Here is a 13,490-nt window from a genome sequence, read left to right on the forward strand (position 1 = left end):
GTGCATCAGACCTGGCAGTGCCTTCCAGCAGCTTCCAGCTGCCAGCATCTGCGTCTCTAGACTGAGGGCATATTTCCTGGATCCAGGTGGCAGGCCAGAAATGCTATGGAATTAACAACCTCCTGGCTGGGCCCAGAGGTTCACACTTGTAATACCAGCACTTTGGGAGGCCGAGGCAGGTGGATCGCTTGAGGCCAGGAGTTTAAGACCAGTCTGGTTAACATGGTGAAACCCTGTCTCTACTAAACATACTAAAAATTAGCCAGGTGTGTTGGCGCACACCTGTAATCCCAGCTACTCGGTGTCTGAAGTTCAATCACTTGAACCTAGGAGGTAGAGGTTGCAGTGAGCCAAGATCATGCCACTGCACTCCAGCCTGGGTGACAGAGTGAGACTCCTTGTCTCAAAAAGGAAAAGAAAAGAAAAAGCCTCCTATTCTTCCCCCCACCTCCCCAGCTGCTTTCAACCAATGATTCCTTGGAGTTGACACAGAAAAACTCCAGTTGCCTCTGCCTGCAGCGGGGATAATTCTGAGGCTTGTGTTTTGCACTATTTCCCAGGCACACTGAGTTGTTGGACTGGCTGCCGTTCCTTTCCTGAATCCCTTCCCCACTCCCTCCCACCCCCAGAGTTTCTTGAACTTAATAAATGAACTCCTTGCACTCAAACTCTTCTCTCCAGGTGTGTGTTTAGGAGAACTAGGAGAACCCGGCATGAAACCCCAGCCTCTTACTTGTCAGTCCCTTGCTTATTCCCTGGCTGTCATCAGATTCACGATTTCACTCCCTGGGCATCCCCCACCTCACCCTGCAATCTGTGGCCTTGGGACAGGAAGACATGACATGTGGCAGTTCATACTCACTCTCGTTGTGGCTGCTGGGGATGAAGTGATCCATGAGATAACTGAAGAAGTCATGGAGCTGCAGAAGAAGCCAAGGAGACGTGGCTTTAGAGGTGAGGGAAAAGAGAACCCACAAGTGGTCCAGTTGGCCTCACCTTCGGAGCACCCAAGCCCTGCTGCCCAAGGGCTGAAAGGCAGAGCAGGAGGTGGCTCTGTCCCACATCTCATTGTACCTTGACTTGGTCTTGCTGCCCAGCATATTCTATAGATTGGAAGATGCTCCAGGTGCAACGCCGCCTCATCTCCAGGCGGGCCACGTAGCGCCGGTACCATCTCTGGATCAGGGCTGCTGCCTTGAAGGCTATGACACCGATGGAGAAGCAAGCCTGTGAGCTGGGACTCCCTGGGCCAGGGGTTTAGGGGTAGGGAGAGGAAGCTGCTCAGCCCTCTCCCACTGTATATGTGAGGACAAGATGGAGCGGAAGCACTACCCATTGAGGCCCATAAGAAGTATCTCCCTTTCTGCTGGTAATAGTGTTTTTCCCCATTTCCAGCCCCTCCCCTTCATTCCTGCCTGATGGTTATACTAATGTCACTGTAGGTTTATTAGAATTCCCATGTCTTGATGAAAACATTTCTGTGTAGGGTTAAAAAGGTTGGACTGCCAGGATTCCTAGAAGGAAATGTAAACTCTTCTGCAAGGATGCAGCATCCCTGACAGGTTATAATGTGGGGATGGGGTGGACATTTTGATATTGTGACAATAGACTGGATGTCAGGACACCTGGGTTCTAGACCTAGAACTGCCCTGACAAGCTCTGTGGTTTCAGGCAAGTCATCTGGGGCCTCAATGTCCTCATCTGGAAAAGCGGCGGGACCAGATGAAGACTGGGAAAAAGAAACAATAGACAGATGCGCAAATGAATGCATCCTACGATGTCGGGGGCAGCAAGCGTTTCCCAGCTCCCATGCTTGCCACCCCCAGTTCCGTAATATCCCTGCAGGCTTTAAGCACCCCCATAGATAGACAGCACTGACCATGCAGTCCCCCACATGCCCACTGGGCCTCTCATTTTTGCCAGGACCTGTGCCAGGTGACCAGGTAGGGCAGGTGAGGGTGTAGAGTTTTGTTCTTTATATAAGGTTTAGGACCTGTGGTCAAGTATTGTTGTCAGAGAAGGGAACAGCTGTCCACATAACTAGATTCTTTTTAAGCTCCAAGGCCTAGATACGTTGCTGGTGATGAATGGACTATTTGTGGATAAAGCTGGATTAGACACCCTGCAGGCTGACTCAGGTCAACCTCATAAATAGTAGACAGATTGATTTAATATATTTAGTTTGCATTAGAGAGATAATAGAATTCTTGCTGATTTTCCTAAGAGGAAAGATGATGGTGATGTGGCAAAAGAGAAGCTGGGAGGAACTTAAACAAAGCTAAACTTGATTTCCTATGAAAACAAAATTCATACTACTAGTATTTCTCAAAGGCACTCGCTAAATAGTAAGAGATGAGGTTGAACCCCACTGACTGACTTATGTAAAACCATGTTCAGAATAGTGAATGAGGCCGGGCGCGGTGGCTCAAACCTATAATCCCAGCACTTTGGGAGGCTGAGGCTGGTGGATCACCTGAAGTGAGGAGTTCGAGACCAGCCTGGCCAACATGGTGAAACCTCATCTCTACTAAAAATACAAAAATTAGCTGGGCATGGTGCAGGCATCTGTAATCCCAGCTACTTGGGAGCCTGAGGCAGGAGAATCATTTGAACCTGGGAGGCAGAGATTGCAGTGATCCAAGATTGCACCACTGCACTCTAGCCTGGGTTAGAGACTCTGACACACACACACACACACACACACACACACACACACACACACACACAAAAGAGAATAGTGAATGGGAGGCCCAGGGCTGGTGCCACAGATTCTTTAGAGATTCCTGGTAAACATGCAGGTTGCTACACCTCACCCTGGACCTGCAACATCAGAATCTCTACAGGTGGAATCCAGGAAGGAATCTGAAGGTTTAACAAGCTCCGTACTTAATTCTTACTTGTGCTAAAGTTAAGGACCACTGAGGAAGATCATGGACATCAATGTTGTCTGCTAACGCCTTGCCCTGAGCATTTTAAGGCCAGTGTTGCCAGTGATGAGACATACGTATTATATTCTCAGTCTTGCTTTGGCCACTCAGGCAGCAGAAGTGGGCAACACCTTTCATTCTCCCTCTTCTTTTCTTCCTCCCAGTTGGCTATCTGGTAGGGTGTGGTGGGGAGCTGGCTTGCTTTTAACTGAGATGGGCTCTGGATCTTTTAAAATCCTTTAACCCATTATGTATTTTTAATAGCACAATGCAAAAATGTATAGGCTCTTCTTACTTGGGCCATGTGTAAACTAAATTATTAGGGTACAAATTACAAATACACCTGGGCTGTAAAAACTCTACATGTAACAACACTGTGAGAAAATTGTGAACCAAGGCAATGCACAGTAGGGTGTGGGAGAACAGATAAATTATTTAAGAAAAATAGAACAGAGAATTTTTTTGATGGTTACCCTCTTATTTTTATCATGTTGTCAAGAATATTTATGTCTCTCTATACAACACTGATTTAAAGGGAAAAAAATGATGCCTTTAGGAAGAAGTACCTTTCTCTAATGGAAGTATAAGCTTGCCAAAAGGTAACCAATAAAAAATTAATGAATTATGACATCCCTTTAAGGAAAATAGCCTAATATGGACTTCCAATAAGAAACGGCATGCTTAAGCAGATGTAGGACTCCCTCACACTCCAACACATTAAAAAAGCTGCATAAAATGAGCTAAATTTCTTTTTAACTGACAGTTGAAATCAAAAGCATTGAAGGGAGACCTCCGGGTGCCAGAAATGAAGACAGAACCCATAACCAAAGGCAGTTACAGGCATTGAAGTCAGGCAGGCCCCAGGGGAATCCACATGTCTCAGGAGCTGGGGGTTTAACACCCAGGGGATGGGAGTGAGTTCTTGGGTTCTGTGCATGGCAGGGAGTGGTAAATGGACTGTCTGTGAAAAGGCAGGAGCTGGGGAAGTTTCTGTACCTTGCGCAATCTAATAAATCTCTGCCTACCAGCCCCTGTGGTAGCAGGAGGTGAGCTGGCCTAGAACTCAGTGAGATAGGAAGTCTCAACCTGTGGCGTGTGTGGGTTGAATTCATGTTATTCACAAGATAAGGAAATCCTGAGCTGAAGCTAATTCCAAAATTGGCCCAGACAAATGACAAACTGGGAAAAAATGTTTGCAATTTATATCGAAGTTTATATCCCTACCATATTAGAAATGGTTTCACTCGGTCACCCAGGCTGGAGTGCAGTGACACGATCATAGCTCACTGCAGGCTTGAACTCCTGTGCTCAAGCAATCCTCCCACCTCAGGCTCCCAAGTATCTAGGACTACAGGTGCTCACCACCACACCCAGCTAATTAATTAATTTTTTTTTTTTTTTGCTGGGCGTGGTGGCTCGTGCCTGTAATCCCAGCACTTTGGGAGGCCGAGTCAGGCAGATCACCTGAGTTCAGGAGTTCGAGACCAGCCTGATCAACATGGTGAAGCCCTGTCGCTACTAAAAATACAAAAAATTAGCCAAGCATGGTGGCACCCGCCTGTAATCCAAACTCCTTGGGAAGCTGAGGCAGGAAAATTGCTTGAACCCAGGAGGCGGAGGTTGCAGTAAGCCAAGATGGTGCCATTGTAATCCAGCCTGGGCAACAGAGGGAGACTCGGTCTCAAAAAAAAAATTTTTTTTTAGGTCGGGCATGGTGGTTCACACCTGTAATCCCAGCACTTTGGGAGGCCGAGGCAGGTGGACCACCTGAGGTCAGGTGTTCAAGATCAGCCTGGTCAATATGGTGAAACCCCGTCTCTATTAAAAACAAAACACAAAAATTAGCCAGGCATGGTGGCGAGCGCCTGTAATCCCAGCTACTCAGGAGGCTGAGGCAGGAGAATTGCTTGAACCCAGGAGGTGGAGGTTGCAGTGAGTAGAGATGGTGCCACTGCACTCTAGCCTGGGCAACAAAGAAAGACTCCGTCTCAAATTTATTTATTTATTTATTTATTTTAGAGATGGTATCTTGCTCTGTCGCCCAGGCTGCTTTCAAACTCCTGGGCCCAAGTGAGATTCTCTCATCTCAGCCTCCTAAAGGGCTGGGATTACAGGTGTGACCCACAACTCCTGGCCTATTGTTTTTAAAAAATTGTTAGATTAGCCACTAGAGGGAGCTCATGCTTCCTTCTTCCCACCTCATGACCTTTGGACATCCTCTACCTTCTGCTTGGAATGTGTTTCATCCCCTCTTTGCCCAACCTTATTTCATTCATTTGTACTTGGGTAGTTTGGGATCAACCCCAATGGACTACACTAACTCCCTGAGCAAATTTTAATTCTGTCAAATATACTTCAATTGGACATTTTGGTGGGCATGTCACAAGGAGAAGCTGACCTCTAAGAGTTAGCCTGAGGAGAAATGTAAGGGTTTTCTGCTTCTACCCTGAGAACCCCCAACCCTCTCCATGCAATATGGGCTTTGCAGTACCCACAGCTGGTTTGGAAAGTGGGAAACACTTACTTCTCTCTGCATTCTGGAAAGCAGAATGATGTCGGGTGGAGGTGCCGCTTCCCATAGTTGAAGCGCAGTGCTCCTGCAGGACGCAGCAGATCCAGAGGACAGTGAGCTGTTTGCTGACAAAAAGAAGAGAGAATCTGTAATAGGAGATTCAGGCAGATTATTAAATCGGGTGGGCCAAATTGTCTATGAATCATTTGAGATCATCCTCCCCACCTCTCCAGTCTCAGTGCATAAGACGTTCCTCCCCTGAGAGTTCCCTCCATTTGTCATTCCCTAGGTCTCCCGTTTTCACCCTTTCCACTGCCTTTTCTTTTCAGTCTAGAAACATACTGAAATCTCTTATTCTGCATTCTCAAAGCAATTCATCTGCCACCTCCTCCTCCCTTGACCTCCTATATTCCTCTGTCACCCAACCTCTCTTCTCTTCTCATCCAGATTTATCTCAAGCGTAGACTACAGATTTTCTCTTTACTTCCCCTAAAATCACCCTTTTCATCCTCACTGTTGATCAAAGCCTTTCCTGATGTCTCTAATGCCTTCATCTTTTCAGTCGTTACCTTGCCGGAACAGCAAGGCCATTTGTCTCCATAGGCCACACCTTTCTTTCTTTCTTTCTTTTTTTTTTTTTTTGAGATGGAGTCTCTCTCTGTCGCCCAGGCTGGAGTGGCGTGATCTTGGCTCACTGCGAGCTCTGCCTCCCGGGTTCATGCCATTCTCCCCTCTTCAGCCTCCTGGCCAATTTCGTTTTTGTATTTTTAGTACAGACGGGGTTTCACTGTGTTAGCCAGGATGGTCTCAATTTCTTGACCTCGTGATCGGCTCGCCTCGCCTGGGCCTCCCAAAGTGCTGGGATTACAGGTGTGAGCTGCCGCGACTGGCCAGGCCACACCTTTATTTCAATTCTACACCTTGAGCTTCTGTGATACCAAACTCTTGTGTTTGTTCCCATCTTTCTGACTTCTTATTCTCTCTGCTTCTTGAGCTCACTTTCCTTTGTCTGTGCCTTAAATGTTGATTTTTATTTGCATTCTAGTCTCAAATATCTGTTGATCTCACTTGGTGTATGCTCCCTGGCTGGTTTAATTAACTCTCACATTTTCAGCTATCACTTCCTACCTCTTAGATCTCTGTCTCCATGCCAGATGATCCCTCAACTTCAGCCCCACATACTCAGCTCCCTGAACTTTCACTGGGGTGTCTCAGACTCCAAACAGAACCCATTTTCCAGGCCAGTTGCAGTGGCTCATGTCTGTAATCCCAGCACTTTGGGAGGCCAAGGTGGGCTGATCACTTGAGACCAGCCTGGCCAACATGGTGAAACCTCATCTTCACTAAAAATACAAAAAAATTGGCCGGGCGCGGTGGCTCAAGCCTGTAATCCCAGCACTTTGGGAGGCCGAGACGGGCGGATCACAAGGTCAGGAGATCGAGACCATCCTGGCTAACACGGCGAAACCCCGTCTCTACTAAAAACACAAAAAATTAGCCGGGCGAGGTGGCGGCGCCTGTGGTCCCAGCTACTCGGGAGGCTGAGGCAGGAGAATGGCAGGAACCCGGGAGGCGAAGCTTGCAGTGAGCTGAGATCTGGCCACTGCACTCCAGCCTGGGCGACAGAGCGAGACTCCGTCTCAAAAAAAAAAAAAAAAACAAAAACAAAAAAATTAGCCAGATGTGGTGGTGCACACTTGTAATCCCAGCTACTTGGAAGGCCGAGGCAGGAGAATGGCTTGAACCTGGGAGGCAGAGGTTGCAGTGAGCCACAATATGGAACCACTGCACTCCAGCCTAGGCAATAGAGCAAGACTCTGCCTAAAACAACAACAACAAAAAAACACACATCTTCCCCAAAAGCCTCATCTCTCTTCTCCCCTTTCTTCAAACTCTATACTTTAACTACCATGACCTCTGTGTTTTTGCTCTTACCTGGAATATTCTTTTTATCCCACTTCTCTTAAGCTGGCTAACTTTATTCATTCCTAAAGGCTCACTTTAAGCATCACCTTCCTTAAAGAAGCCAGCTTGACATGCCCCTCCTCTGAGCTCCTGAATATCCTGTTCACATTTCCATCACTGCAATACCATATTACAGTCTTTAATCTCGTATCTCTGTACTATTAGACTGTGAGTTCCTTCAGAGAAAGACTGCAAGCAAATTCATCATTTTAACCCCAGGATTTAGCACAGTGCCTGACATATAGTAGGGATTCCATAAATATTAACTGAATAAACTTTATGCCTTATTTATTTTTTACTGACATGTTATAATTGTACATATTTATGGGATACAATGTGATATTCTGATACATGTATACATTGTGTGATCAAAGCATGGTAATTGGCATATCCATCACCTTAAACATTTATCATTTCTTTGTTATGAGGACATTCAAAATTCTCTCTTCTAACTATTTGAAATATACAATGCATTATTGTTAGCTATAGTCACCCTACTGTGCAATGGAGTGCCAGAACTTATTCCTTCTATCTTAACTGTAACATTGTACCTGTTAACCAACTTTTCCCATCTCCTGCTTCCTTCTATTTTCCCCAGTCTCTAGTAGCTACTATTCTATGCTCAACTTTCATGATCTCTTTTTAGCTCCCACATATGAGTGAGATCATGCAGTATTTGTCTTTCTGTGCCTGGCTTATTTCACTCAACATAATGTCCTCCAGGTTCACCCATATTGTCACACAGAACAGGATTTCATCCTTTTTGTGGCTGAATAGTATTCCATTGTGCATATATACTACATTTTCTTCATCCATTCATCCACTGATGGGAATATAGGTTGATCCTATGTCTTGGCTATTGTGAACAATGTTACAATAAACATGAGCATGCAGATGTCTCTTCAAAATACTGATTTCACTTCCTTTGGATATACATCCAAAGTGTAGTGGGATCATTATGCTATATTTCTTTTTATACAACAAAGATGACACTTTCTCTAGTTCTTCTTCAGGAGGTAATGTGAGATGTACTGACCTAACATCAAGAGTGAATTCCACTTCCTTTATTCTTTCCTCTACCTCATTTCTACCCCATTCTCCTCCCCTATTTTTGAAGGTTGTGGTATTGGGGATTATCAAAGAGTTGTTGTCTTTTTCTTTGCAAATCAAAATTAAAGTCTCACCTTGCTTATGTTGGCTAGTTTATTTTGAATAAATAACCAGAGGAAAAAAGGCTGTGATCTCTTTTTGTGTGCCACATGGTTCCCAGTTCTATGAGATGTCATGAAACCAGAATCTGAGTTTGGGTAGAGTGAGAAGCCATCATGTCCAAACCAACAAAACTGCTCCTAAATATTTGCACAGTTTTAGAACTAGAAGGGACTTCAGCAATGATTCTGCTTGTTAATGACTCACAAGTTGCTTTGATACATTGGTAACTTGCCTGCATAGCCAAGTTGTGTATTTAAGAGTGTTTGATGTGGGTGAGAATTTTTGTTCACCTTCTCACTCAATTTTGGACACTTAAACTCTCAGAGACTCAGGTTTCTCATCTATATATCTTCAAGGATCATAAATAATATATTTAAAGTACTTAGTATACAGTAAAACCTCAATATATATTGATGGACTGAATCTGGTATCATATTTATCTTTAAATATCAACAATCAAAAACATGTTCTTGGAGGCAGTAAAAGGCATACTATTTCAATGCTACATGAATCAGTGGGATGGATAGTGATTATTGCTGGGTCAAAGATTCTTGTTAAATAAATCCTCTTTTGCCCTTAGGCAACTTTTTTCTCATGAATTTATAAATTCAAAAATGGTGGCAGAATAAGATGACCTACAAAGAATTTATTGGAGATAGAAGTATAGCATTGCTCTAGAGTAAGGAAGTTGATATCTATCATGGACCAATAAACTCTTTAGAACGACCACAAGAGATGAAATAAATGAAATCTCCCATCAGGTAGTTGTAACTAACTCTTGGTGACCTTTTGTCACCAAGGACAAAAAGGATATGTTTTCCTATGTCATGTGGAAGGGGGAAAGGGGTACCTAGTTACCATTATAACAACAAAGGCACATGTGATCCCTGCCTTGGGGCTCCATGGTCTCATCTGTTTCTCTGTTATTTATGGATAATGGTAACTTCATTACAGGGTTGTTAGGAGCGTAAAGTGAGGTTATATATGAGGAGTACTTTTCAAATGTTTGTCATCGTCATGAAAAACATAGATAAGGAACTTTCTTAAATGACATCCTCAGAAATCTCTTAAAGTCCTTCTCCTCCTCAAATAAAAAGCACCTTAAGTAATTATCAGTAAAGAATCGAAAAAATACATCACGATGCTTTAAAAACAATGGAATTGTATTCCACCATGACAAAGAACAAGGCAAGTCGATATGCAATCATGTGAAAACAGCCCCAAGATACATTGTTACATGAAGAAAAGCAAATTCCATAAGAGCATGTCTAGTGTGATACCATCTGTATAAAAAAAGTCAGTAAGTATATAAAAATAAAAGACTATACACCAAGCTATTAACAGTAATTACCTCTGAAGAATGAGGTTGGCTGAGAGATTTCCATTTTTAGCTTATATACATCTATTACAGCTTTTATAATTAAAAATCAATAAATATTTTTCTAAAATTTTTACACATAAGAAAAATTAGAAAGTGGCTCTGACTAGGTATCACATATGGCTGCTTAAGAGAAGAAGATGGAGTCATCTACAGACAAACAGAGAACATTCTAGAAATCAATAAGAAAAATGGCCAGGCACAGTGTCTCACACCTGAAATTCCAGCACTTTGGGAGGCTGAGGCAGGTGGATCACCTGAGCTCAGGAGTTCGAGACCAGCCTAGCTAAGATGGTGAAACCTTGTCTCTACTAAAAATACAAAAATTAGCTGGGCATGGTGGCACGTGCCTATAATTCTAGCTACATTATTCTGGAGGCTGAGGCAGGAGAATCTCTTGAACTGTAGTGAGCCAAGATTTCGCCACTGCACGCCAGCCTGGGTGACAGAGTGAGACTCTGTCTCAAGAAAAAAAAAAAAAGAGAGAGAAATGAATAGAAAGGGGAAGTAGAAAAATTCTCAAGGGAAAAAAACTAAAAACGTGAAAACGTCATAAAGTCAGCCACGGAAAATGAGCTTGAGGGAGCCTGAGATTGTTGAATTAGCACCTTTGGTAATCACCAGCTGTCTTCTCCCCCTGGTGATTTCCCAAGCTGAGCCATCTCTCCAGGTGATTAGCATATCCACCCAAAGTGGGTGAGGCCCCTTCTCCTTCTAGAATTTGACTTAGCATCATCAATGCCTTACATTATCATGAAAAACAAAAATTAGCTGGGCGTGGTGGTGTGGCATGCCTGGGGTCCCAGCTTCTCAGGAGGCTGAAGTGAGAAGACTGCTTGAGCCCAAGAATTTGAGGCTGTAGTGTGCTATGATCACACTTACGAATAGCCACTGCACTCCAGTCTGGGCAACATAGTGAGACTCTGTCTCTTAGGAAAAAAAAAAAGTGTTAATCTGTCCACCAAGTGAGCCCAAGAAATCCAGGGCAGAATGGTCACCCAGCACTTGAAGATCTCATCACACAGATAGCAAAGACCCCATCTGGATGAGTTGATAGATAACAGAGGAGCTGTCTTTGACCTTTGTCACCAAAACAACTCTGTATTTATTTCCTAGGTAAAAACATAAATTTGTCGCCCTCCTGGCCTCACTCATTTCTACTTTAGGCTAGATAGAAAGTTCTTACCTTCTTTGCTGGGTTTTTTATTTACCATGAGACACAACAAGGGCGTGATCTTTAACATGCGGGCGTGATCCCCATCCTGTCTTCAGAGTTGGCTGAGGGATCCCAGGCTGATCTGATTTCTTTTAGACCTACAGAGCCAATAAAGAAGGTGCAGCCCTAGTCTGGCATGTTTTCTCCCTGAAAAGCAATGGTGACATTCACAGCCCTGGCGAAGCATTCACAGTGACAGGGAAGAAAATTCAGGCTTCCTGCCTCGAAGCAGTAGGCACACCCCGATGTCAGTCAGATCAGGTCTCCAAGGAGGATTTGAAGGGGGCGATTACATAGTCGGGTGGTTTCTCTAACCGCACCCACGTCAGTCCTAAATCTTCTTATTCTCCTGGATTAGAAGACTGTGTTTCCTAGGCCACGTCTGAGAAGCCTGAGCTCCTTAGCCCCAAAATAGCAGAGTGCTGACAAGACACAGGGGCCTAGGGACTCTTGAGTCCAGGGGGAGTCCTCAGCAGAAGCCACATAGGAGGCATTCTTTGTTGTGGCTGGCTTTTCTATTTGCAAAGCCTGCTTGAACTATCCTGCCCTTTCTATGGACACTTTCCTTAGGATATAACCTAAACTGTGGTTAGTCACTATTCTTGGACAACTTACTTTTTCAGTTAATCTAAGATGCTTGTGTGTGTGTTCCGGTAGGTATTAAATGCACCATGGAAATTCTCAAAGAAAGTGATACTCTGTTTACTTGTCTATATCTAGTAGGTCACGTTTGTTAATTATTATTGTTATTATTTGAGACAGTCTTACTCTGTCGCCAGACTGCAGTGCAGTGGCACAATCTCAGCTCACTGTAACCTCTGCCTCCTGGGTTCAGGCAATTCTCATGCCTCAGCTTCCCGAGTAGCTGGGATTACAGGCACCCCCGCTGCCATGCCCGGCTAATCTTTGTATTTTTAGTAGAGACAGGGTTTCTCCGTGTTGGCCAGGCTGATTTCGAACTCCTGGCCTCAAGTGATCCGCCCACCTTGGCCTCCCAAAGTGCTGAGATTACAGGCGTGAGCCTCCACACCCTGCCTAAATTTGTTAGTTCTGTTAACTCAAATCCTCTTTATCTTTATTTATTCTTCCTGATCTGACCATCTTTGAAAGAGTTATTTTGAAGATTTCTATAACAAGTACAGATTTAGTAAATTGTCCTTGTATTTGTCTTTGCATTATACATTTTGAAGCTATATAATTAGATATTAAATTTAAACCATGTAAAATTGCCACTCTGCCTTTTAAAATTCTCTTTGCATTAGATTCTCTTTTGTCTGATATTAACATTTTCACATTAGCTTATTTATTTATTTATTTTGAGATGGAGTCTCTGTTGCCCAGGCTGGAGTGCAGTGGCGCAATCTTGGCTCACTGCAAGCTCTGCCTCCCAGGTTCACACCATTCTCCTGCCTCAGCCTCCCGAGTAGCTGGGACTACAAGCGCCTGCCACCACACCCGGCTATTTTTTTGTATTTTTAGTAGAGATGGGGTTTCACCGTGTTAGCCGGGATGGTCTCCATCTCCTGACCTCATGATCTGCCCGACTTGGCCTCCCAAAGTGCTGAGATTTCAGGCGTGAGCCACCACGCCCGGCCTAGCTTAGTTTTTGCTAGTGGTTGACTGCTAACATTCTTTCTCCAAGTTGACTAAAAGACTGATAAAATCCTGTATTACTGAGAGTATGAGAAAAAGGACCCTCTCCATATACGATTTCTGGGATCATTAAAATGTTTCACTTTTTGGAAATTAAATTTTAATTTCAATTTATTAAATTACATATTTAAAATATGTAAACCCTTTAATCTAGAAATTATACTTCTAGGCCAGGCGCGGTGGCTCAAGCCTGTAATCCCAGCACTTTGGGAGGCCGAGGCGGGTGGATCACGAGGTCAGGAGATCGAGACTATCCTGGCTAACATGGTGAAACCCCGTCTCTACTAAAAATACAAAAAACTAGCCGGGCGTGGTGGCGGGCGCCTGTAGTCTGAGCTACTTGGGAGGCTGAGGCGGGAGAATGGTGTGAACCCGGGAGGCGGAGCTTGCAGTGAGCCGAGATCACGCCACTGCACTCCAGCCTGGGAGACACAGCCAGACTCCGTCTCAAAAAAAAAAAAAAAAAAGAAATTATACTTCTAAGTATCTTACAGAATTGTACACCCATGCAAAAATCTATATAAGGATTTTTATTACTATATAATTTGTGATCAGGAAAAGTTGGAAAATAACCTAAGAGATTTTTTTATGTGGTATTACCCACATTTTCTAGTTTCCATATTGATG

The 13,490-nt window shown here is 44.0% G+C and overlaps 1 protein-coding gene across 1 annotated transcript in view; it reads right to left on the reverse strand.

Annotated features, from left to right (window-relative positions):
* The window catches only part of LOC105477270 (protein phosphatase with EF-hand domain 2), a 40,100-nt gene extending 28,699 nt beyond the window's left edge, over window positions 1–11,401 (reverse strand). Inside the window, exons 1-4 of the mRNA XM_011733707.2 lie at window positions 11,181–11,401; window positions 5,452–5,564; window positions 1,075–1,202; window positions 863–920 (exon numbers count right to left, since the gene is read on the reverse strand). Coding sequence (XP_011732009.1) covers window positions 863–920; window positions 1,075–1,202; window positions 5,452–5,506 — 241 coding nt within the window. The 5' untranslated portion in view covers window positions 5,507–5,564; window positions 11,181–11,401. The remainder of the gene's footprint in view (window positions 1–862; window positions 921–1,074; window positions 1,203–5,451; window positions 5,565–11,180) is intronic.
* Window positions 11,402–13,490: the final 2,089 nt, after the last annotated feature.

This window comes from Macaca nemestrina, chromosome 3, assembly GCF_043159975.1.
Source record: "Macaca nemestrina isolate mMacNem1 chromosome 3, mMacNem.hap1, whole genome shotgun sequence".
Taxonomy (NCBI): Eukaryota; Metazoa; Chordata; class Mammalia; order Primates; family Cercopithecidae; genus Macaca; species Macaca nemestrina.